Consider the following 24,744-nt stretch of genomic DNA (forward strand, 5'->3'; position numbering starts at 1 on the left):
GCACTCGCAGGACACCACCACCATTGGGGCGTACACCAACGGGGAGGCAGATGTGGCCCTGCGGAATGGTCACAATCGTTCTGTGAGCTTCACGCACGCCCAGATCTTGTCACGCTGCGACAAGTTCAGTGTTGGGGAGAGCAAGGATCTGCTGTTGGGATTCCTCTTTATTGTGAAGCACTTGTCGCAGGATCAGATGGTGGCCTGGTGGCAGAACTGCAACGAAACAGAGACCCTGCAATTTCTGGCCATACTCGATCTCTCGCTGCAGCAGTTCCGCTATGTGGGCAAGAAGAGTGTGCTGCTGACGGCGGACTCGCGTCAGATGCGTGCTACGAAGGCGCACACGCTGCCCGCGAGGACTGCCCCACCCACAGGTCTGGAGAACGGCCATCAGCAGGAGCAGCAGCAGCCGAGCAGTGGTACTCTGAATCAGCCAAGAGAACATCTGTTGGAGGACATGGCCAGGACGCAGCTGGCTCTCTACGAATCAAATCTGGCCACAGAGGTGGGCATGATCATACTCGACTGCCTCGGCATGTATGTCCTGCAGTTCCGTCAGCTGCTGACCGACAGCCTGGTGCTGCGCAAGCTGGCGAGGGTATATCTGCGCTTTCTGCAGTTGGGGCAGTCGGAGAGGCTCTCCAAGCATGTGTTTGCCGCCCTGCGCGCTTTCATCAACAACTATTCGGTGGCCCTGTTCAAGGGCAATGCCATGCTGTGCGGCCAGATGGTGTACGAGCTGCTGAAGGCCTGCGACAGTCGCCTGGTGGAGATCCGACACGAATCCTGCGCCGTTCTGTATCTGCTGATGCGCAGCAATTTCGAGTTTAGCGGCCGCAAGGCCCTGACGCGCGTTCACTTGCAAGTCATCATCTCGGTGTCGCAGATGATCGGCAATGTGATTGGGCTGAACAATGCCCGATTCCAGGAGAGTCTATCGATCATCAATAGCTACGCCAACAGCGACAAGGCCATGAAGGGCACCGGCTTCCCCATGGAGGTGAAGGACCTAACGCGTCGCGTGCGCACTGTCCTCATGGCCACCGCCCAGATGCAGGCCCATCACATGGACCCCGAGAGGCTGCTCGAGCTGCAGTATTCGCTGGCCAATTCGTATGCCTCCACACCCGAGCTGCGGCACACCTGGCTGGTCACCATGGCCCGGAATCACGAGCAGAACGGCAATCTCTCGGAGGCCGCATGCTGTCATCTGCATATCGCTGCCCTCATGTGCGAGTATCTCCGCCTGCGTGGCACCGCCTGCTCCAGTCTCAGTTGGTCCTCGGCGGCCTTTGGCAAGATATCACGCAACATACCGCTGGATGAGCAGGGCCTCAAGCTGGATGCTGGCGCCCAGGACTCGCAGTACACCGAATATATGCTGCTCGAACAGCTAAAGCAGTGCGCCGATCTGCTAGATCGTGCCGAGCGTTTCGAGTGCCTCGGAGATCTGTACAAACTCATTCTGCCCATCCACGAGAGGGCCCGCGACTTCATCGAGCTGTCCAATTGTTACGAGCACTTGGCCCAGGCCTACAGCAAGATTGTGGAGGTCAATCGGTCGGGCAAACGCATGCTGGGACGTTTCTATAGGGTTGTCTTTTACGGCATGGTGAGTGGAATGGTTGCCAAAACAATATAAGTAATAGGGAACCCCTCTCTAATGGATGCTCTTCCTTTCAGATGTACTTCGAGGAGGATCATGCCATTGAGTATGTGTACAAGGAGCCCAAACTCACTTCGTTGAGTGAGATCTCCGAGCGTCTGGCCAAGCAATACAAGGAGAAATTTGGAGCGGATGTTGTTAAGCTAATCATGGACTCGTCACCGGTGAGTGCCAGCATAATCGAGAGATGAGGATAGTGAGGAAGGATCAACTGTGGCAATTTCTTGGCTCTCTTGCCTTTTGCCTCTTGCTTCTGAGGCGAACCTTGCTCCGCCAAGGAAAAGGAAGTCCAGAGGCACCTCTGATCTGTCCATTTGCAGCTCTTAATATAACAATACTGAATGGAAAGATGCTAGAAATTGATGGATAATCGACTAAAAATTTGTAGATAGAACCCGCAGTGCGCCTTTGCTGGCATACCTGGCAGGTGCCTCAATTGGAGCCTTGATTCCAGATCGGAAATTGTGTGAAGTGCCAGTACATCGGCGGGTAAAACTTTTAGTAACGTAAACATAACACGTACATTGCATTTGATGTCAAATAATTACTTGAAGAGGTACTCATTGTAGAGCAAACCGTGGTCGCTGTCGCCGTGCATAAGACTCAGCCGCTGTGGATACAATAACTGACAGTCAGTCGGTCGAGTTATCTCTTAAAGATACAGATGTATCTAAACACTCACCCGCTTGACCTCCAACTGACGCCTCAACGAAGTCTGTGTGCTACGTGGCAGCATCTTTTTAGCGCCCCCTTGAGATTTATTTTGCTTGGGGGCAGACACTCCTCCAGCATTGGTGGCATTTTCGTTACCAGGCGCTTGGCCGCTGTTTGAAGGGGGAAACCGTGTTAAAGGGAGAATGCGAATACCCAAATTAATACCTTGAGACTTACGCGAGATTCGATCGCTGCTTCTGTGTAACCGCAGCCCCAGCAGCCGCAGCAGCCCTGTCACTGGCCATGGTACTGCCACTGGTACTGGTCTTGACCACACGACTGGCCGTAGACGCTGCTGCCACGCTGCTGGCGTGCTGAGATCGCAGCTGCTGAGATCCAGATACTCCCGATTTGGCCATTCGCTGATGGGTTTTGGTGCGCACTCCAGTGGCAATGAACTGTGGCTGGAGCTCTGCCTGCAGCTTCTTGGTCACTGCAAATGAGGGGCTGCCTGTGGAGCAGCCCCAGTGCCGAATTTTCTGTGTCGTTGAGGGCACCCTTTCCTTCTGGCTGCGAGCTGCCGGTATTGGTGACATAAGTGTTGAATGCATGAAACACTTTTTGCGTCCGGGGGACTTGTAGGATGGTGTGTTGTCCTGGCCCGTCTGGCAGATGGCTGGCGTGGATGGCGGCCCAGCCATTTCGAAGTCATTCGGCATCATTTCATGCAGATCTGCGTCGCTGAGTTGGTTCACCAGCTGCAGACCATTGTCATCCTCAATGCGGTAGAGCTTGTCCCTCATATACTTGCGAAGATCCCTTTCCAGTTGCTTGCCTCGTAGATCCCTTTCCAGTTGTTTGACGCGAAGACCCTCGGACTCATTGCTGGAGGCGTAGGCCTCCTCTGCTTCCTGTTCATCCTCATCGACTTTGGCGGCTTTCGAAGGAGGCAGAATCGATTTGCGAGGACTCCCAACCGGTGTGGCTGAACAGCTTCTGTGGGCAATCATTCCAAGACTGTGGAACAGCTCCTTGAAGGGCTTTTGGGTGACCCTCTCCTGGTTGAGCATCGATTCGGTGTAGTTGAAGAAGTTGTCAAACACCTTGATCCCCTCGATCTGTTGCTCGATCTCCAGCTCCGTGTAGTTGCGATTCCTGTTTATCGGACACTTGGGCGCCGCTACGGCATCGGTGTGCTCCAGCTTTTCGCTTAGATGATCGTTCATGCGAATGAGGAATTGATTAACCAACACATTCTCCGGCTTGCTGGCGAACTCCTCGGGCTCGTTGACATGCAAAGTGAGGCAAGTGTTGCTGCACAATTCCTCGTCCAGCTGATTCTTGCCACCGACGTACTCCTTGGTGGTAAACTTTAGATTGAGTCCCCGGCCATTGGGCAAGAGAGCCACAACTACGGTGTCCAGGGGGATCTGTTCATCACCCAGCTCGGTGAGGAGCTCAAGGATCTGCCTTTGGATATTTATATACTGCATATCGCGCTGCGATATTTTGCCATCGGTATCACGACGCTCCGATGTTGGTTTCGATGTGGACTCTGTCTTCTTCTCCTCGGACTTCTGCTTATACGAGGGAACAAATTCCTTCACCTCTGGGTTCTTATGTGAGGGTACAAATTCCTTTACTTTCAAGTTCTTATGCGAAGGCACAAACTCCTTGGCCTCGGGGTTTAATGAAGACTCCCCTTGGCTTTGGGTAAGGCTTGCATCGTCGTTCTTCAATTCACCCCCGAAGGTATAGAGATTCAGGGCCTGTGTCCGATGCCATAAGCCATCGTCCATTGTGTGGGTTATTTTTGCAGAATTTGGTTGCCAAAATAAGTGTATGAAAAACCTTAAATTGGTTGGGTTTTCCGGTAATAGTTTTCGACGATGTATATTATTTAACAAAATTAAGATCTAAAGAAACTCACAATTTAAAAGAGTTCAGTACAGATGCTGCTGTGGATTTGTGGAATAGAATGAATTCAAACGAATGAACTCCCATATCATAGTTTTCAAGGATAACTTGGATAGAACTTTTGACGATTGATTTCCTCTGCTGCTTTACAGGTCAAAGTCGATGAATTGGATGCCAAGTTGGCCTACATACAGGTCACCCATGTGATCCCCTTCTTTACCAAAACAGAGCTCGATCAGCGCCTCAATGAATTCGAGCAGAATCATGATGTGAACACCTTTATGTACGAGACGCCGTTCACCAAGTCGGGAGCAGCCCGTGGCAGCGTTGAGGAGCAGTGGAAACGCAAGACAGTCATAGAGAGTGAGAGAGCACCCAAAATAACCAAAATAATGCAATTCCTAATTGACCTTTTGTTCTATTGTGTTTTCCGTAGCTACATACTCGTTTCCCTATGTGCTGAAGCGTATTCCTGTCAAGTCCCGCGAGATCATCGAACTGAGTCCCATTGAAGTGGCCATCGATGAGATGCAATCCAAGGTTTCAGAGCTGGAGGAGATTATCATGCCGCCAGCCGATGTGAAGAAGTTGCAATTGCGCCTGCAAGGCAGCGTCGCGGTGACGGTAAATGCCGGTCCCCTGGCCTATGCACATGCCTTTCTGGATGCCAAGGTCATCAATAACTTTTCGCTCGATCGCGTTGGTGATCTGAAAGATGTTTTTCGGTATGCTCGGCAAATTATCCGCGTGCATGTGTAGCAAGTACTATAAATGGTGATTCATTTCGTTTTCCAGTGACTTCATTGGCGTCTGCCACAAGGCTTTGTGCGTGAACGAGCGCATGATCAGTGCCGATCAGAAGGAGTACCATCATGTGCTGAAGGAGAACTACGAGAAACTATGTCAGGCGCTTAGTGAGTTGCTCGACGACGAGTCCTTCCAGCCGCTTAGCGAAGATGCTGAAAGCATAAATCAGCGCAATAGCACGGCTTTGTTCAACGCAATCAGTGGCGCCTCACATAACTCAAGTACTGCATAAGTTACTCAAACCAAAAAACAAAACACAAAAGTACACGCACAGCTACTAAAAAAACAGAGATAATATTCGTAGAGAGCGTAGAGCGTGAAGCGGTTCGTTACCCTAGAGTGTAACCCCAGCGTAATCGTAGCCATAAAACTTGTTTGGTGTTCCTTTGTTTGATGTTCTTGTTGAATTGAAATTTCCTTGTGGCAGGTAAAGCGAGAATTTGGGTTTAAGTGCATGCAACTAACACCCTACAAAGGGAAAGGGAAAGTCCATCTATCTAACTATTGGCTATCATTAAATAACACGAACCGAACCGAATTTAAGTGTAAGCTTTATTGAAAATTACTAATACCAATTGCCATTGCCATTCTGTTCCCCCTCATCGAAGGTCTTCCTACTACTGTATTAATTTTTATCTAATTTTACCTTTTTAGGATTGTATTTTGTCGAGCAAGATACCACCACCCACCACTACCACCACCACCACCAACACCATCCCCACATACACACACAGAACTCTAGACATAATCCATAACCGATTGAATATCCTCTTGTGAAGATTGTTTATTTTTGTATCTCAGTTTTAAGTGACTTTGATCTTAAATCGCTTCGATTTTGATTTTAATTGTATATTTATTTGGATTTTTTCTATAATATATTTGTATATTTCTTATGACATACCAAAATCACTGATTAAACCACGAATCGAATTAATTGTACAAGTTAGCCTTAGAACTGTATATTATTATTTTAATTGAATTCGATTTTAATAGTATATACCATATATACATACATATAGTGTAACCTGAATCAGCTACTTTATTAGATGAAATCTGCTAACTCTGTGTCTTCTTGAAATCTCTAAATGGCTAACAAATTGTTTAATAATTTAATTATTCCTAAACGTAAATGTATAATTACCTACATAACTAGATAAATAAGTTCCAACAAGCAACAGAACTTACCAAAGTATTCAGATAAAGGAAATAACTATTAAATGATATATATGGATATATATTTACATGCATTTTCTAGTGAAATATAGAACTATAATGAACTAAATAAAAATATATGCATTAAATGTTTACAATCAATGTGTTTATTATTAACAACATAGCAACATTCAAACAATGAAATCAATGGTCGTGATGAACAAAATGTAGTTCTTGTTTTTGGTTCGAAATCACAATCTTATTTCTGAATTATTCTTTCAATTGAACAAAATTGATTCGAGGTTCTTTGTTTACGAGTCTTTCAAGTATATATGGGGATGTTTACACATAGTGTCTCCCAAGGTGTTTTTTTATACCCGATACTCAAAATGAGTATTGGGGTATATTAGATTTGTGGTAAAAGTGGATGTGTGTAACGTCCAGAAGGAATCGTTTCCGACCCCATAAAGTATATATATTCTTGATCAGCATCAATAGCCGAGTCGATTGGGCCCTGTCTGTATGTCCGTCCGTCCGTCTGTCCGTCTGTCCGTCCCCTTCAGCGCCTAGTGCTCAAAGACTATAAGATCTAGAACAACGATGTTTTGGATCCAGACTTCTGTGATATGTCACTGCTACAAAAATATTTCAAAACTTCGCCCCGCCCACTTCCGCCCCCACAAAGGACGAAAATCTGTGGCATTCACAATTTTAAAGATATGAGAAAACCAAAAACGTAGAATTGTAGAGAATGACCATATCTTTAAGACTGCAGAATCTGAATTGGATCGTATTATTATTATAGCCAGCATCAAGAAAACAATTTAATTTTTTCTCGCCCTGTCTCTCTCTAACACACACGTAGCATAGGCGGCTTTGCTTAGAGTAAAACATTAGCGCCTAAATCTCAGAGACTACAAAAGCTAGAGCAACCAAATTTGGTATCCACACTCCTAATATATCGGACCGAGACGAGTTTGTTTCAAAATTTCGCCACACCCCCTTCCGCCCCCGCAAAGGACGAAAATCTGGGGATATTCAAAAATCTCAGAGACTATTAAAGCTAGAGTAACCAAATTTGGTATCCGCACTCCTGTTAGATCTTACTATAAAACGTGTATCTTAAAATTTCGCCCCACCCTCTTCCGCCCACACAAAGGACGAAAATCTGTTGCATCCACAATATTGCACATTAGAGAAAACTAAAAACGCAGAATCATAGATAATGACCATATCTATCAGATTGCTGAATCTGGATCAGATCAGATCATTTTTATAGCCAATAGGAACAAATCAATTTGCAGTGGCTACGCAGCGCCCGACGTCACGCTCAGACTGATTTTCTGTCTCTCTCGCACGCACTCTTTGTCGTGTCGTTTAATATTAGCGGCGTCTGCCGGAGGAGAGCCATACTGACTTAGTATCGGGTATAACCGTAGAGTTGCGGTGTCCGCAGCAACTCACAACGTTCCCCCTCGTTTTTTTTTGACTTGGTTTGGAAATATGTGGTTTTTTATTCGGTGTTTTGGTAGGTTCCCATATCAGCTTTGAAGAGAACTTTGTTTATCTCAAACTGTACGTGATTCATGGTTACCACGGAGTAGTTCGAAAATTTGTCCACCAGATACTGGATGTAGGAGGAATTAGCTCCGCACTGGGACTGGGACTGGGTGGGCTCGTGAGCACTAAGTGAGGCAGCCGAAGCAGAAGTCAAGTTGGACGTTGTCTGCGGCTGGTCAGCAAACGGAATCGTCATCAGCGAGTTGGTCGTCAAATTGACAGCGACCTCCTGGTCCTCATTGATCTCCTCTATGTCAGTCTCGCTCCAGTCACTGCTGTTGCTGAAGATGTCCTCCCCCTCGCTGCTAGTATCCGTGTTGTCCAGGTCCTGCAAAGAAACCAAAATGAAAATATCAATAATGTGTGAGAATAAGGGGATTGCATCGTACACTCATCTTATTGACAAAATGTTAGGACGATCCGTTTTATCACTAATAGAGAGCACAGATGGTTGCGTTACTTTTTTGTTCCGATTGTTTCGTTTTGTCTCCTTAGAGTGGAGAAGTAGAATGTAATTGCATAGATATTTGACATGAAAAACGATGCAACATCACAAATATTTTGTTATTATTTTAACTATTCTGCGGAAGGCAAAGTAAAAACTGTTCTCAACTTCTTACCCCTTTAATCGCTGGTGAAATCTGTTTGAAAATGTTCGGATGCTCGTGTTGAATGTGTTGGGGGTTCCATCAGATGTAAGCCTCAAGTGTACCGGGCGAAATTTTTTTTGCATGTCAGGCAGATTCTTTTGGATAATTGTAATTGGATTAAACAGCCGTATATATATGTATGCATATATGTACATACATGTGTGTACATTTGATAGATTTTTTAAAATTGTGCTTTCTTTATTTTATATTGGATTGACTTATTAAAATAATAGATATATAATAATATGTACTAAATTAAAACTATTTAAAAACTTATTTAAATTGAATTGGATTCCTTTTTTTTGTAGGTTCGTTTCCGCAGTGATACGAAGGTGCCTTTTATATCCAAAGCGTTGGCTATTTTCGGTATTACCAGGTAATATTGGCCCCTTTTATTTAATACAAAATATACCATTCAGGCCTAATGTTGTCTATAGGCAACATTTTGCTGAACCACGATACGTAGGAGCTTGTGGTAATATGTAATAATAATACATAACTCGGTCCATCCACTTAAACTCGGTCCTGAAACGATTAACATTATGGAATTTTATGGTCCATATCATGCTCTAACCTTGTCAGAAAGTTGTTCTAGAAGTGGCTTGAGACTAACAATGTTTCAGTACAGTCAGCAGTGCAAATAGCCAACAATAAAAATGTTTTACGTTAGGCTGGACCACTGGCTTTCGAAGTTTTACGCTGCTTAATCCGACAAAGCCTAAAACGATGCTACAACTATGTAAAAGAAATTTCGGATTTTTGCTAAAAATTCATTTTCATTTTTTTGTCGAATTCCAGAAAATAACGATTAATGAGCTGATTATAAAAATACATGATAATGGTTCATCAGATCGGTTTAGAAAGGCTTTCGAACCTTCTTTTCCCAAATTAACTCCAAAAATAACAGATGTATGTAACTATTTGGTGGGGTTTTTTTCATGGGTTCAATTTGTATTTATTAACAATTTTTTAAAATTATTTAACAATTTTGTTTTTCATGCGCGGATCGACACTGAAATGTTATGCAAATTTTGCTTTTAGAATTTTTGCTGCGAACAAAACCACAAAAAAATGTTAACAGAATTGGCCAAGAGCGCGTGGAAAGCATCAGTATTGGATTGAACAGTCAATGAGTCCACGAATCAATCAATCAACCAATCAATGTTCCGTCTAAGGCTACATAAATATTTAATTTCATCTTCGTTTTTGTTTTTTTTGTTTTTTGTTTAAGCTTAGCATTAGAATTACGAGTAGAATTACAAGCGGGCGTTGGGGTTCCGGGAGCGGACAAAGTTCAGCAGCTCGTCGGAGTCCTCGCACACGAAGGGCTTGATGTGGTGGCAGGCCACATCGTGCCACTTGATGCCATCGTTATAGAAGTTATTCAAGATGGAGAGACAGCTCTCGTCGTTGCCCTGGGCAGCCTCCCGGTTGTCGGGCTGGGGCTGGTTGTAGCCACCCGTCGGCGACCAGTCGCCAGTGTTGCGCTGCGAGGTGGGTCCGATCTTGGCGCCCGATCCCGACCAGAACCAGCCGTTCTCGTTCGGTGGCTGCAGATCGGGCCTGTCGCAGCCAGCAAAGTTGCATTTCCTGCCCGACGTCCAGATGTACCGCACATTGCCGCGGGAAATGCGCTGCTTCACAAAGTCATTCTCCTGCGGCGTCTCCAGCGACACAGCGTCCATGCAGTGGCGACGGCAAATATTTCTGGCATCCAGCCAGTCCACCTCCAGGCTGCGCGTCGGTGCATGCTCCCAGCTGAAGAAGTACGAGTGCGAAACTCCGCGGGCATCCCTGTAGGAGGCATGCCGCACCCGGTTCGCACAACTCCGGGGATCGGGCAGGGCCAAGCGGCGCTGGGCCAGCGCCATGGTGGCGCTCAGTGCCAGCAGCAGCAGCGTCCGCAGCACAGACATCTCGGGACAACTGCAAAGAGACAAGTGTAGGCGATTGATTAGCTTCGGCCCAGAATCAAAACTGTTTTCAAATCAAATCAGAACAGAACTGATCAGATGGTCGGGTCGGGTAGGAGCCCAACCCAGAGCATTTCCGCTTGGATGAGTATGACTCCCAGCAGGAGGTTGGGGGGTGTGCGACGTTTTTATGCGAAATCAGTGATTGGAAATGTTTTGCATCGATTTTGATCAATTTTGACTGTGTTTTGTGTATGGAATTTGTCGCACACAATTGTCATTTCGTGCAATTTGATTCCATTTGATCTAATTGAGTAGTTTTCCATTCCACAATTCGGAATTGGGCGAAGATGTGCGGGACGGGACAGGCCTTCAACCTTGTTTCTATTTCGTAATACCCGCACAAAAAACGGTAACGTGAGAATTGTTCCGCCATCAACAAAGCCCCATCCCATTAAATTTTTCACCCAGCAACTGCCCAGCAGTCCCGCTTCTCCCATAGCGAGTCTTCACTTTACCCATCTACTGCCTATGCAAATCTGTTTTATTGTTTAATTTTTCCGCATAGAAAACATGAAAATTGTATGCACATTTTTTATGGTCCATTGGCGGGGGCCACGGCAACTGGTTCTCTTTATCACTCACTAACTCATCAAAATTACATGAAGTAAACGAGCAAGTCTTATATAAAGTCTATAGACAACCTTTGCAATTAGATCCGGATTGGTTTGGAATTAGCTGATCATCGAGTCTGGGGGAATGATTGAAACGCGTGCTATGTTTTGTCCAACAGCCAGACAAAAGAGATTTAATTATCTCCAACTAGCCGAGCGATTCAGTTGAGTGCACTGCAGATGATGGGCCACGATACAGCGGTAAGGTAAAAGTTGGTTAATCGGACAAAGAATTTTAAGATGGAAAGAGTTTTCACATGGCTAGTTGGAGCTTTTAAGAAACCAAAAAGTGAAAGACTAAACCCAATGAGGAACCATTTAAGTACAGGAATTATAAGCTTTTGGATATCAAATTGATATAGGTATTTTGGAGAACATCTCTATGGAGAGTACACCAATATAACGATGGATAACTATCTACTATAGACTTTGAGCTTGCAAGTTTATCGTATATATTCGCAAAAGTGTCTTTCTCGATTTAAAATCTTATTTAAACATCTGCAAACCTTCCCTGACCTTCATTTTATGGGAACGGTGTTACTGACCTTACCCAAAACTTTGACCAACCAAACAGCAAGAAAAACCCATACAGACCGACCAACTCTGGAACCAACTCCAACCATCCATCTGCACATAGCACCTTGTACATGTCCAGTATGCTTCTTCAGTACTCATTCGTTTCTAGCCCAACTCTGAAGTCCGCGTTGAGGTGAGGTTTGTCTTGTGCATACCAATACGAAATGGAATGGAGAAAGTTGGAAGAGTTCGTTGCGGGTCTCGGGGGATGGGATGGGAGCCATGGTCATGCATTACACATGATGGCCCGAAAGGTGTCTGGTCTCTGGCCAATATACTCGAACGATATATATGATATACGATACTCTTCCGGCTGATAACAGTCCAAAAATGCCTTGGATTTTGGCCACGCGCAATTGTATGGTGTTTTGTTTTTGCCTTTTCACGGCTTGTAAATTTTGTAATTTGAATTTCCGTTGCTTCATAAACTTATTTCCTATACAAGAAAATATATGTGCATAAGCACACGTTTCGGTTGTTGTTTCTCTGTCTCTCTTGTCTTCCGACTAATTGTCGTGGGTAAGGGCATTGGCAGCTCCAGGGAAATATTTCCGAACCAATTGTCCCCACTTTTTGTCTTCTTTTGGAGCCTCTTCAGCTTACAAGTAGCTCTCATTTTTGTCTCATTTTGTTTGAGTTTTACTTTTTTTTGTGTGTGTATTTTTTGTTGTCTTTTGTTACGCAATATTTGCTTTATTGAACGTTTCAATGGGAGGCACTTGTTGTTATAAATTGCTGGAGAAAGGCATTTAGGTGTTTTTTGCCTGGCCTGACTTGTGGGAGATGCAGGTACAATATGACTAATGACGGCTTAGGCCTCTTCAAATGTTGATTTCTTTTATATAATTCACTTGTGCGGCGGCGTGCAAAAAGCAACCTTCAAAACGTGCTCAATAGCCAAATAAATATTACAAAATAACTGCAGCCTGCTACTAAAAAGAGAAGCAACTGAAAACTGAAATCTTTGTAAGGAGAAGCTGAAATGGTTGAAATAATGTTTTTCCCAGCACTATCGTGAACACATCTGCGCAACATTCCGACTCCGAGACGACACAGCCAGTGCCAGTCTGTGTTAAATAATTAATTCCAAGCCACTTGTGGCATGGCTGCCATGGCATCTGCATCTGCCGAAGCAGCAAGTGTCTCCCCACCATTCCACTCCATTCCATACACCCCATACATGGGCAATTAATCTCCGGCTTATACATACATTACATTTTACAGCAGAGCCTTAGGCCAACTGGTTTTTTACGGCTATCTTTTTCTAAGGCAAACAAATTTTTTATTTATGTATCACGCGCCTGAAGCATTATTTCAGATGAAGTAAATTTCGTGAAAAATTGTCATTAGCTGCTGCGAGGGGAACGAGCAGGTGTTTGAGAAGACTCGATATCGAAAGATTTTTTTATGCGATAGGATTAGGCAAAACCTGGCTGAAAACCAGTAAATTGCTCCAATCGAAATTCCTTTTTAAATATTTAATTAACGTTTGCAGATATTTATTTTCTCAAATAATAAGCATTCATTTTGAAATGGGAGAATATAAATATTTCGAGTGCAGTTAAACTGCACTGCGAGAAAAATGGCCCATTAAATATTTTGGTTTTAAAGACAATTTAAGCTGACTTTTTAATGGGCCGTATTAATTTTTGAATAAATATATTATATTAAATGTCTAGGAAATATATGAAAATATTCAATTGATATGCAAATATATACAAATTATTTGTTTTAAGTATAGATTTTCATATTAATGTTGCAGATATAATGGAAGAAATTTTGTAAATTTAAGAATAACTATTTCTGGGTCAGGCTTTTTTTCACTGGGTGTGCCTAATTGTTCCTTCTGAAATATTACACAAAACCATTGCAAAACAAAAGACAAAAGACCTATTCTATTGAGGGTTCCGTTCCTTGATGTTTCTAAAGCTTCTAAGATGTTTTACCTCTTAAATCAGAGAGCATTTTTAACTCCAGACTTCTTTGATTCACTTTTAACTGCCTAGATTTGTTTATGGCATTTCCTGTTAATTAGAAATCAATCGATAAAATCGCATTCAAGCACATTTCTCCAGAGAAATCTCTGTGGAACCGTGCTGCAGTTGCAGTTGCAGTGGCAGCTTCAGCGTCTTGTTTGTAGAACGGCAAAGACCAAGCCAAGACGAGTTTCTGTTTTTTTGTTTTTGTGTGTGTTTTTAAGCACAACTGCACAGTGCGATGACAGTAATTATAAAGAAGACGGATTTGCCAAGCCGCAGCACCTGCCAGAACAACAACAACAACAACAACAATAGCCACAATGATGACTTGTTGCAGCAACCAACAGACCAACAAGGCATCCCCACCTTATGTACATACGAGCACAGTACATATCTGGGGAAGTTGCTTTTGATGTTGTTCAAGACGTTTGTTGTAGTGCTAATTCGAATGTTTGTTTGTGCTTACTGTGCGGGCTTGCAACATTTTGGTCAACAAGTCTAGCACCATTTTGACCCCTTTTAAACAGAAGAAGGGTTGTGCCTGCCCCTACCTGACAGAGCAGGATGCTGTGGCTCTGGCTCTGCCTCTGACACTGTATTCGACACGACTCTCTGGCTACCGTTAAGAAAGTTGCATGCGGATGTGCAACAGCGAAACGGAGGCGACATTTTAATTGCCTGGTCTTGGTCGGGTCTGGTCTTGGTTGGATCTGGAATTGGCCAGGTCTGGTCCATCGTTTTCTTTCAAGAAGCTACAGCAGCATCAGCAGCAGCTGAACAACAGTAAACAAAAGTCGCGCTCAAAAAGTAATATGTAGAAAAACTGGACAGGCGGTAGAAGAAAGTCTGTCAACTGTTCGGCTCGGCGGTGGCCAAGTTTTTACACCAGCCAGACAGAAGGAGAAGGAGCCCCCGCTTGCGGTCGGACACCATACACCATCCACCATACTACAGGTTGCACAGGTTACTGGTTTTCTCAGATGAGCAAAAGTTAAAAGACAGCCAGCGAAAAACCATAACAATGAACATCAACTTGAAGCGAAATGAAATGATAGTGAAAATGGTTGGTCTCTGTCGTTTTTGCGTTCAGTTTTTGGTCATGACATAAAATTGTATTTATATGTGCAGGCCATATCGATAAATATTGACATGGTGTCGGAGAGCTGTACGGCGAGATGAGTCGGAGAAAGAGATGAGGCACAGGCAGAGGCAGAGGCAGAGGCAGAGGTGCGACTCGGTTGGAAGCTTCTCAGTGGATCTCTTGGGGATATTCACTTTCATCTTTCATCGCTGCTGAAGCAGGTGCTAATGGATTTTGCAAATTGTTGGAGTGGTCAGGTACGAACTATACAATAGAGAGCAGAATCTTAATAGAAAAGAGATTTCGTAGCTTTTATAAAACCTTCCCTCATTTCAACATAAAATTCCAACTTTAGCAATGTATTAACCACACAAATTATCTCATAAAACCCCCCGACGACTTATCCACAACATGTATTATACAGTCATGGAAAAAATAATAGAAACCTATAAAAAAAAAATAGAAACGGCAGTCTAGCAGATGATGTAAGTACGAGGACTTCTAAGACAAATTGTAAACCCCTTCTACCTAAAGATAAGTAAGAAACTTTCCAAAAAATACACCAAAAATGCAAGCAACCAAGAAAATCTTCTACACTACAGTCTACGTTTTCAACTCTCTTAAAACTACCCAAAACGATCTTTAAAGTGTCTGTTTATGTAACACCCTCTAGGCATTCAAAAACTTCCCACAATTTGTATGCCAATTACACATCAAAAGACCAATTTGAAGACCTTTTATTACTATCTCCCCAGATACGAATATCATAGCAGCATAATGATGATGACTGCTGCAGGACTGAAATTTGTCACACAATTTGTTACCAACAAAAAAAAACTACAATCAGCACAGAAATACTCGCATATTGAACCCAAATTACAGTCAAAGCGGAACTCCGCGGAGTGGCCAGAAACGCCCCTTTGTGCCAAAAAAAAAAAAACAAAACAAAAACTTTCCTTTAAACAGAATCCATCCGACAGAGTGACAGGAGGAGCCCAGAGAGATTTTTTTTTGGTCTTTCCCGCATTCCGAGGAGATAAATTATTTTGTTGTCAATCGGAGACGGAATCGTGACTTGAGATTTCTACTGTGGAATGTCTTGTGTGCAGGCGATGGAGATCCTACTCCTCCACAGATGGAGAGGTTTTTGCAACCTTAAATACTAACTCTCTTATTGAGATATCCATTCATTCGAGGTCGTATCCAGCGGCAGCTGTAAAAATGTCAAACGGTGGATCTCCAAGGGGGGCCTCGGCCTCTCCACTCCTCTCTTATCAAGTTCGTTTATGGCAGAGCCGTAAAATATTATTAGTATGTTGCTTAAATGTTTTACGACCCCAAAATTGCTACAGTAGCAAACGGCAGTAGCTTACTGGCGCTGCCGCTGCCACTGCCACTGCTTCGGCTGCCCCAGCTGCCACAATCTGCAGCGTGACATTTTGGCAATTACAAACCGAAAATTTGCATGCTGCTGGAAAATTAGATTTTCCACTCATTTGCACTGCAAACATATTGCGTAATCTTCTGCCTCAATGCCTGGTGCATGGGGGTGGGGCGTGTGGGGACTGGGAGTGTCGGTCTATAAAGCTGCTGCCCGAAATGGGGACAAACAAAATGTGTAAAAAAGCACTCCATCATTGTCGCGTTAACTGACAAAGTTTTTCACACTATTTGCGATGTTCTCCAGAGTGACAGAATCTATTGTGACAGATTTCTTTGAGGTAGGTCGAAAATGTGTGGAACAAGTGAATAATCCTGGTAGAATATCAAATATTCTACTGGAATATGAGGTAAGTGAGGTAGGTCTAATTGGAACTTCTTATTTTTGATTGATTTGATACACAAAACAATGTAAGGCTTATTCTAAGACTGGAATATAATCTGTCCTAATTTTAAGTGCCTTTACGAGCTACGATAAATCTAATTTTTGGTGGAAACTGAACTGTGTTAGCAACTCCACACCTTAATTTCCATTACACAAACCAGCAAATCCAGCTGATCTAAAAGTTTCCCAAGAAAAAACTTCATTCACTGGTCGTATAACAGCAGTCACTTGTCCTTAAAGGATACCAAAAACTGAGATAATCACCTTTCTCGATTGGATTGGAATAAACGACACAAACAAAGCACGAAGCTCGCACAGCACTGGGGAGACCAACTTATGTTGGGCAAAAGTTGTAAGTAGTTGAGGCAACAACCGCACGCGTACGCTTCACTTTTACCAATGAACGCAATGACGATCGTGCCACGGTTTATAGCCTGTCAGCCCCAAGCGCCCAAAGCCAAAGCCAAAAGCAAAGCAAAACAAACCCAAAAGCAAAGCGAAACAAAGCGAAGCGCAGTAAGGGAAAAAATAACAAAAATAAAAGCGCGACTCGATGTTCGAAGTCAGACTTGCGGGGGCTTGCTCGAAAGGTATACCAAAAAGAAGGTAAGGTGTACAGTGGCACTGAAATTTGTCAACATTTAATCGAATTTTCCATATAAAAAAAGTTGCTTTTTTTCGACCACAATCTAATGATTCGAAATTGGCGGTTTTGAAGTAGATTACCGCGACTTACTTTCTGTTAGATATACCACCTTGTATTGAAAAGAAACGGTACGACTCAGAGCTCTGCAATATGTAGAGGGGGGAGGCTGAGGCTGCATTCAATTGCTAATTGAGTTAAGAGCATTAAGCCAAGAAGTAAGCTGGCAGTTGCAGCCACTTGCTGCATGCAGGCCATGTAACTGTGTCAGTGTGCTTGGGCTTTTGGCTAGAAGTGCATCTCGAACAGTGTCCAACATGTTCGCCACACAAGTTCGCTGCCTGAATCTTTCGTTTTGGTGGCTTTGCCAAAAAAAGAAAAGACATCCATCACTTGAGGCCGTTATACGCTTTGTTTAAACAAATGATTATGCATTAATAGTTGATTTTGTTTTAATCTTTCCTTTATGTAACAATTGGATATTATTTGCAAAAAGGCAAAACGGTGTCAATAAAGTATCAATAAAGCTTAAATTGCTTCCGGCACAATTTGCTCATCATTAGCCAAAAGGCTACGGTGTTGAAGAAGCACGCAAAATGGGTGAAAGAAAGAGAAATAAATAAAATAAAAGGCAAAAATAATAACCAATAAAGAGTGATAAATGGAATGAGCAAAAAAACAGAGAGGACAAGCGATGGGGTTGGACACGGGGAAAGCAGTTTGAGATACTCTCGAAGACATATGTATGAATTCAGAGATTGGCAAACAAATACCGAATTGTTGCAGTAAAGTGTAATATGTGGGGAAAGTCCTCAAGGAATGGGAAAGATTATCATTATTTTAAGACCTTAACTCACACCAAAAACGACGAATTAGTCTTTAAAAAATTAAAATTCTTTATCAAAAAATGAGTTTAGCTTACGAGATATATGTAATGTTGGTCTGCTGTTGTCTTAATGTCGATTCCACAATGGCATCGGAATCTGTTTAGTTATGCACCTTCAATGTTCAAGTGGTCTCAAGTTCACCCCTACAAGGCGAATCAGCTTCTGATTTTGATTTTGATTGGAGATGTCCTCTCACGCACTCGCACTTCGCGAGCGCATCTTCAAATTGCATTTCAAATGTGAACAAGCGTATGAAACATAAAACGTGGCAGCATCCGATGGCGATGTGAGGTCGTTTGGTAAATTAAATTTAATTGCATTTTCCAGCAGGCGAGAAGTGAGCACAAGTGGCAGCCAACAACTTCAAATCGATTCAAAATAGCTTCACATTTTTGCTGGGGACACCCGTGCATATTTTTTTGTAGCATACACTCTGGACAAGGGTATTACGGTTATGTATTGGGAGGGAGTTGTTTCCTAAATATATTTAAATATTATGGAAAAATCATTAATGAAATCTGTACTTTTTGCAAGCTATGATATATGTATACGAGACAAACCATAAATATTAAAACAATAATTGGTAATTATTCCTAAGGGTATTTAAAGATTCGTTCCAGCATATCTAAACTGCCTTTCTTGTTTGTGCTATGACTATGACTTTGAACGCATTTGCTTAAGTGATTTATGCATCCGAGCATCCGATAGCAGCTGAAAATCAGTCGAAAACTATAGATGGGTGAAATCATTAAGCGTGAACAGCGCCAAACTTTGATCGCCATAATGATGGAGGGGAGCCCGAACTTGAACTTGAAGAATGCTGACTTGCTAAAGGCCGCTGCCACACACACACACACACACACACACATACAGAAAAGTACACAGAAAACATAAAATATCAAAATAGATATAGACACACAGACAATTCAAAAAGCATAGCCATGGCTGTGGCTGCAATTAGATCTGCACTCCAAATGGGTACCCAGAGGCGAGCAACAATTAAAAATGGGTCTCGCCGTCAGCGCAACAATAAAAATAAAACTCTGTTTACCATGAATTTAAGTACGAGAGACCTTAGGCGTCACGTCATGGATACAGCATACAGCATACAGCATACACCATGCAGCATAGATGTTGTGTTTCGACTCGTATTTTATGATACCTAGAGCCTGGTGTGGGCCACACATTTGGATTGTATGTTTCCATTGCCTGCAATTTCACTTTCCTTCTCCGTATATAGTATGTATTTCACAAAATTGGCGACATCCCACACCGTCCCGCCACATACTCATAATTGGGTCGCTTTATCTACCATTTGACATCTATCATCTCTCCCCAGCCTCTGCCTCTGGCTCTGTCTCTGCCTCTCTGTCAGCAAAGTAAACCTCATTCCCATTGAGCAGACAACTTTTTAATTACAATTGGGCTCATTGTTTGAGCCGCAATTTTGTGTCGAGTTATGTAACATTCGCATTGCGTGGCGACTGCCAAAGGAAAGTCATCATTAGATTGACATAAAAACTCTTTATCGGGTCGATAGCGGATGAAATGGTAAGGGGCAGTGGCTCCGAGATTGACACGGTTTATATTACCATTTATTTTGTACAGAAGCTTCTCTTAGACCTAAAATATGATAATTTTTCACTAGGTAAACCTAAAAGTCTCTTAACTTACAAAATTTCCTCTCCAAGATCTGTCTCTTTCTTGATTCACTTTAATTCCATTTCAATCCAATCCTATTATTCCTAGACATCATTACTGTCCAGGGACAGATGATGGCATGGGACAAGAGAATCGGTTGCCATTCGAAAAGAAGTGCGGTAACAAAGCGTAAACCCAGATAACTTACAATAACATAACATAATTAACTTGGTCTGAGACGGAGCGAATGCTAATTAACTTCTTCTTCTTCTTCTCTTGCTGGATGCATGGATGTGCGGATGTGCGGATGTGCGGATGTGCGGATGTGTGGTTGTGTATGTGGATGTCGATGGCGACCAACGTCTGTCTGTCTGTCTGCCTGTCTGTCTCCATGGCTGAGGTAAGGTAACCATAACCCAGTGACTGACTTTGACTCTTTGCCACCGCATCACGTGGCGTCGACGCCTTGGGTTCTGTAACCCATCAGCAATCAAAATAAAAAGAAACTATTTTTCCACACTGTTTGGTGGTCGAAATGTCAGGGGTTTCATCAGCGATCGTGTCCGAGCTTTATCCAAAATATTTTCCACCTAAAACAATTATTTATTTAATTTAGTTGCGGCTCTTTACGTATTTTGTTTTCTTGTCAATTGAGGAAAACCTTCATCGTCTTTGGCCATGAAATGAATTCGCATCAAAATAGATGTTGGAAACTAATATTGTTCAAATAATTGTTCAGCTTAGTTCGGTTCGGTTCACTTTGTTCAAGGGAAACAAAACATTTTTGAACTTTTCCATTACTCTGTTTATTATGTTAATTTTTGCACAAAAGTTTATTAAGGTGAACAAATATTTATTTGAATAAATGAACGATTGCACTCTGCTGCGGGTCAACAAATTGATATTATTTTAAGATGCGCTTCAAATTCATCTTTTCATCAGTATCCCGAGCAGAAAAATTATCTTCAGAATGGTAATTTCGATCCCGAACTTTCTTGTAAAGATTTTCCTGTATTCCCTTGCCTGATTAAAGCTGATGATTATAAAGAGTACACAGACCGAGCTGCAAAGTCGATTGCAAATAAAATGAACTTTGATCCATGCTTTTCTCATTAGAGTTGGCATTGTATAGAATCTTTTCTTGTGGCACAAAATATAGATGTATAGCTATGCTATATGATTTTGATATTAGTAAACCATTTCAGGTTCAAGTTTAGCTTCACTTCAGTTTGCAATTCAACTAAAAACCATTCCATTTTCAACTGCTTGAAACCGATTCTTTAATTTTACTTGCAAATCACTTATTTTTGTTTTTTCTTTTTTGTAGCAACCCTTCAAGCGGATAGAAAATTTCCATACCATACCACTGCACGTGTGAAAAAATAAGACAAATAAGTTGACTTGAATCCAAAGCTGCTTTTGCTCAATGCCGACGCGGCGCCATTGTCATGGAGGAACTACCGAAGCTCGGAACAAACCAGACCAGACCAAGCCAGAGCAAAATCCCCATCTAAGAGACCGACCCGTCAAGACCTTCTTCCAGCGCGGTTGCATTTTGTTTTGTTAGTGTTATGACTGGCTTTTGTTGGTGGCTTAGTACTATGGCGTTGATATGTTGTTGGCGAAAATGTGCGACAAAAATTCTGAGCCAGACACATGATTTGTTGCATTCAGGCACGACGTTGGAGGCAACGACAACACAAAACGCAGCTGAGAGCTCATTAAGCCGGGGGATCCATTGTGCAATCTCGTTTGCATTGTTCATTTTTCTGGCAGCAGATGAAGATGATGGCAGCAGTCGCTACTCGTCGTGTGGTTGTTGTTTATATTTCGCTTGGTTTTTGGTTCGATTTGGTAATACTTTTGCAAGGGTTTTCTATCACTGCCTAAGATTATTATCAGAGTCAGAAGCACACTCGGAACACCAGGCATCTAAAAGAATGTTTTTTTGTTCCTCTCTATTTGAACTTATCATTTGACCCTTCGCCTTTAGTTATTTGTTTACACAAAAACGAGCGTGCTGATATCAGGATTTGTCATAGGTCCTCATAGCTATTTTCCTACTCAAAGGAGTATTTATTAGGCCCTGAATGAACAGGCGACTGAATGGATTTGAATCGTTCGGTCAGTTAGAGCTGAACATCTCAGCTTTCTCATTACTTCACAACACTTCCCCAGAGCGGACTTATTAATTTTTTAGTGTTGGATCCAGAAATTTCGGGTTTGCTCCGGCTGACTCTTTATTTGATTTTTTGAGAACGAAAAAGCCATGTACTCCTTTTCCCTTTGAGTATAGCAACAACTATTTCGCTTGATGCTGGGTGGTATACTCGTCTGTTTCAGTGATTCATATTTCAAATATTAAACATATCATATGATGTTTGGTGAAAACGGTTACGGAGAGCTGGTCATATAAAAGTATTTTTGGTGTGTTGCTTAATATTGCTACAATGAGTAGGCTGGCTTGAATTGATAAGTCCTAGTCCGAGTGCCTCGAGGTTGCTTTCGGGGTAAGTCTCCTTCGACTGCCGTTACCAGACAATACCAGTCGGTACTGCTACAGTTTGAGCCAGACTTAACAAATGTTTGGAGGTATATTCTCCGCACAAATATTATTTGGATTAGATGCCAGGGTTTTCGGTTCTGGCGTTCGGTTACCGCCGCATCATCATGCCGGGCTGGCTCAGCAACACTTTGCTTGTGTTACCACAGCACACACGTTTTGTTGCTGCTTCCCTTGACGGTCCAGCGAATTTAAATGTATTGCCGTACACGCATTATCATATTCTGCATCTATAGGTGGTGCGTCCATACCAGGATTGCTGCATCCCGGACTCCCCCTTTGGGCTGTGAGTCACCACGAACGGTGTAATGCCCAGGACATAGGCAATGGCAATCAGCATCTGGATGGCTCCGTAGTAGTCACGGGCAATGAGCGCGTCGCCCACCCGCCGCCTACAGGCCCGATATGACTTCAAACCGCTACGTATCATGGGTAAACTCCGACTAAGTGTCGATCCGCGGCATACTTTTGTGCGACTCTGTCTAATTTAAGTTATCACCGGAGTGCTTCTCCATATCGCAGATTAAAATGCATATCTCGGTACGGCACTGTTGGTGTATGGCTGCGGCTGCCATGGCAACAAGTTTAATTTGCAATACCTGATAGAATCGTTGCCCCCCCGCGACGTTATCTAATTCGTTTCACCAATTAAGGAGGGTACTTGACTTATTAATTCATAATATGATGAGCTTAGTTCAAGTGGAAGGAATAATGTGCATTATTATACATAGGCACACAGTAAAAAAAGGGAACGAGCATGGGCTACACAGTAAAATATCATTGAACTGCAGTTTTAATAGGTATGATATTCAGGCAATCATCATATTGATTTGTAATTTTACAGATTGTCTTTTTACCAGCAACAAATAAAGAGTGTTTCCCGCACAACACGCACAACTTCAACAGAGACTCCAGACTCATCTGGGTCGCACGATTTAAAAAAAAAACTACTTTTCTTTGACAAGTTTCTTGGTATTGTACAGTTCTTGATTCTGATGCTGGCGAGTATCAAACTCGATTTACAGAGAATCATCGGGTAGTTGAGCGTTCTCTATCTTACGGATCTCAGATCTCGGATCCCAGGTCAAATCAGATGCCTTGATCTTGTCGCGACTCGCCGAACAGTAGGGACACTGGCGAAAGTCCATCAGGAAAGTCTCCTATGGGCACATGTGATGTTAGACCATAACCAACAGTAAAGAAAGACCTAGGAAAGAACTCACCATTGGATGCTTCTCGCATATTGTGGCAACACGTCCACGGAAGTAGTGGCGGCAGCGACTACACTCGAGGGGCTTCATCGGACGCTCGCATATGCATTTCTTAACAATGTCATTCTTCGATTCCACATCGGACTCGAACTCCTGATCTATTTTGCACAGATTTTTGTAGCCGCTCACGAATGCGTCTTTTTTGACCTGCATGTTATTCTTCTGGCCAAAAATCTTTCGTGCCGGACTGCGGTATGACACGTCACGCAGCGAATTTCCGTTCAGATTTACGTAAATCGAGTTAAGACGGGTGAAAATTGCGTCTTGATCTGTTCCCTCTTATACCGGAATTGTAAGAATAATTAGCCCCACCGCACACTTGTGTTCAATGAAAGTCTTACCCATTTTTCTTCTGATTTATAACACGACTTTATGTTCAGCAATAAGAATAAATCCGACCTCAACTAATGCTTGATTGAATGTTCCGAATTACAATCTACTTTACACAGCTTACTTATCCAATGCAAATCACCTCGAGAATTTTCTAAGCTCAAAGACAAATTACGCCTTTTGCAAAGCCCACTTTTATTTTCAAGTAACGGGGCTGCTGAACGTTAATTGAATACCGATGATCCCCGCTCCCAACAGAGATTACGAATTGTTTATTCCTTCTTAGAGCATATTTCATGATATATTTTCTCGGATAAGCGGCCCGAGGCTTTAACCTTCTCTTTTCCGTGTCCTGCGCCTCTCTGGTGATTTTCCCACTTTAAATCAGTTGTCGCGCGCTCCCTCTTTTTGAACTCTTTTTGCTGTTGCCGGATCGATACTGCATCCACGATCGCGTGCATCGCGCCAGCAGCTGGTACATTATTTACCTACCCACATTTTTACGATTTACGACGTACTTTGCGATCTTCTCCTCTAACCCCGCCAGGTAAAGTTATTAAGTAAGTTATTAAGTAAAGTTATTATTCATTTACTTTATGTAAGTCTTCCTTTCAATTTAGCAGGTCGCCCCATCGTGTGGCCCGGAATACCACTTGCGTGCACGCGGACACCGATGCAGCACTCGGCTGCCGTATCGCTGAGATATAGCGTGCAGAAAAACCAGTATCTCAAAGATATGCACATCCAAATCTTCGGAAGGCTATATCTCACACAAATAGGGCCAGATTGGTGCAGGGCCTACTCTCCCAGGACCGTGGGAATCCTGCCTGTTGACTGCCATCAAAATCTCGATTTTTTGCAAATTTTGGATATATCTAAGCGATACGGAAGCCGATCGGGGCGTGGCATGTCTTTTTATGATCAGGAGAATCCTGCCTGTCCGCTGCCATCC

General features: G+C 43.0%; 5 protein-coding genes across 15 annotated transcripts in view; 1 reads left to right on the top strand and 4 right to left on the bottom strand.

Moving 5' to 3' along the window:
• LOC108162884 (dedicator of cytokinesis protein 11) overlaps nt 1-6,341 on the top strand; it is a 30,205-nt gene extending 23,864 nt beyond the window's left edge. For 4 of the 9 annotated variants that reach the window (XM_033392797.1, XM_033392796.1, XM_017297836.2 and 1 more), the window contains 6 exons: nt 2-1,615; nt 1,687-1,833; nt 4,393-4,603; nt 4,677-4,965; nt 5,036-5,268; nt 5,702-6,341. In XM_033392797.1, the coding sequence (XP_033248688.1) occupies nt 2-1,615; nt 1,687-1,833; nt 4,393-4,603; nt 4,677-4,965; nt 5,036-5,268; nt 5,702-5,802 (2,595 nt within the window). In that variant the 3' untranslated portion in view covers nt 5,803-6,341. Of the gene's footprint in view, nt 1; nt 1,616-1,686; nt 1,834-4,392; nt 4,604-4,676; nt 4,966-5,035 lie in introns of all 9 variants that reach the window. The other 5 variants (XM_033392799.1, XM_033392800.1, XM_017297839.2 and 2 more) reach the window with 3 other exon arrangements.
• On the bottom strand, nt 2,123-4,351 carry LOC108162885. Of its 3 annotated transcripts, none has more exons than XM_017297840.2 (4): nt 4,254-4,351; nt 2,561-4,174; nt 2,352-2,493; nt 2,123-2,294 (listed from the first exon to the last, which is right to left on the bottom strand). In XM_017297840.2, exons 1-4 carry the CDS (start codon nt 4,325-4,327, stop codon nt 2,214-2,216), a joined length of 1,911 nt encoding a protein of 636 aa, XP_017153329.1. In that variant the 5' UTR covers nt 4,328-4,351; the 3' UTR covers nt 2,123-2,213. The 3 variants fall into 3 exon arrangements, with proteins under 3 accessions (XP_017153329.1, XP_017153331.1, XP_017153330.1); XM_017297841.2 differs by having other exon boundaries at nt 2,124-2,279; nt 4,254-4,350; XM_017297842.2 differs by having other exon boundaries at nt 2,561-4,313.
• Nucleotides 6,342-7,694: 1,353 nt separating the features above from the next.
• On the bottom strand, nt 7,695-8,284 carry LOC108161649. The gene is made up of 2 exons (XM_017295952.2): nt 8,149-8,284; nt 7,695-8,087 (listed from the first exon to the last, which is right to left on the bottom strand). The coding sequence occupies exons 1-2, from the start codon at nt 8,152-8,154 to the stop codon at nt 7,713-7,715; spliced, it is 381 nt and encodes a 126-aa protein (XP_017151441.1). The 5' UTR covers nt 8,155-8,284; the 3' UTR covers nt 7,695-7,712.
• A 1,289-nt stretch (nt 8,285-9,573) lies between these two features.
• Nucleotides 9,574-16,865, bottom strand: LOC108164294. The gene is made up of 2 exons (XM_017299941.2): nt 16,722-16,865; nt 9,574-10,335 (listed from the first exon to the last, which is right to left on the bottom strand). The coding sequence occupies exon 2, from the start codon at nt 10,323-10,325 to the stop codon at nt 9,666-9,668; it is 660 nt and encodes a 219-aa protein (XP_017155430.1). The 5' UTR covers nt 10,326-10,335; nt 16,722-16,865; the 3' UTR covers nt 9,574-9,665.
• A 6,103-nt stretch (nt 16,866-22,968) lies between these two features.
• Nucleotides 22,969-23,949, bottom strand: LOC117189155 (uncharacterized protein CG13380-like). Its single transcript, XM_033394223.1, has 3 exons — nt 23,804-23,949; nt 23,415-23,740; nt 22,969-23,351 (listed from the first exon to the last, which is right to left on the bottom strand). The coding sequence occupies exons 1-3, from the start codon at nt 23,805-23,807 to the stop codon at nt 23,211-23,213; spliced, it is 471 nt and encodes a 156-aa protein (XP_033250114.1). The 5' UTR covers nt 23,808-23,949; the 3' UTR covers nt 22,969-23,210.
• Between the last annotated feature and the right edge of the window lie 795 nt (nt 23,950-24,744).

This window comes from Drosophila miranda, chromosome 4 (genome assembly GCF_003369915.1).
Source record: "Drosophila miranda strain MSH22 chromosome 4, D.miranda_PacBio2.1, whole genome shotgun sequence".
Lineage (NCBI taxonomy): Eukaryota > Metazoa > Arthropoda > Insecta > Diptera > Drosophilidae > Drosophila > Drosophila miranda.

Excerpts from the sequence above, each read along its gene's own strand:
- LOC117189155 (XM_033394223.1), bottom strand. Across the intron at positions 23,352-23,414 it reads TATGCGAGAAGCATCCAATG|GAGACTTTCCTGATGGACTT; the intron begins GTGAGTTCTTTC and ends ATGTGCCCATAG.
- LOC108162885 (XM_017297840.2), bottom strand. The coding sequence starts at position 4,327 with ATGGGAGTTCATTCGTTTGAATTCATTCTATTCCACAAATCCACAGCA. Across the intron at positions 4,175-4,253 it reads GTACTGAACTCTTTTAAATT|GTTTTTCATACACTTATTTT; the intron begins GTGAGTTTCTTT and ends AACCAATTTAAG. Across the intron at positions 2,295-2,351 it reads GTCAGTTGGAGGTCAAGCGG|TTATTGTATCCACAGCGGCT; the intron begins GTGAGTGTTTAG and ends ACTGACTGTCAG.
- LOC108164294 (XM_017299941.2), bottom strand. The coding sequence starts at position 10,325 with ATGTCTGTGCTGCGGACGCTGCTGCTGCTGGCACTGAGCGCCACCATG.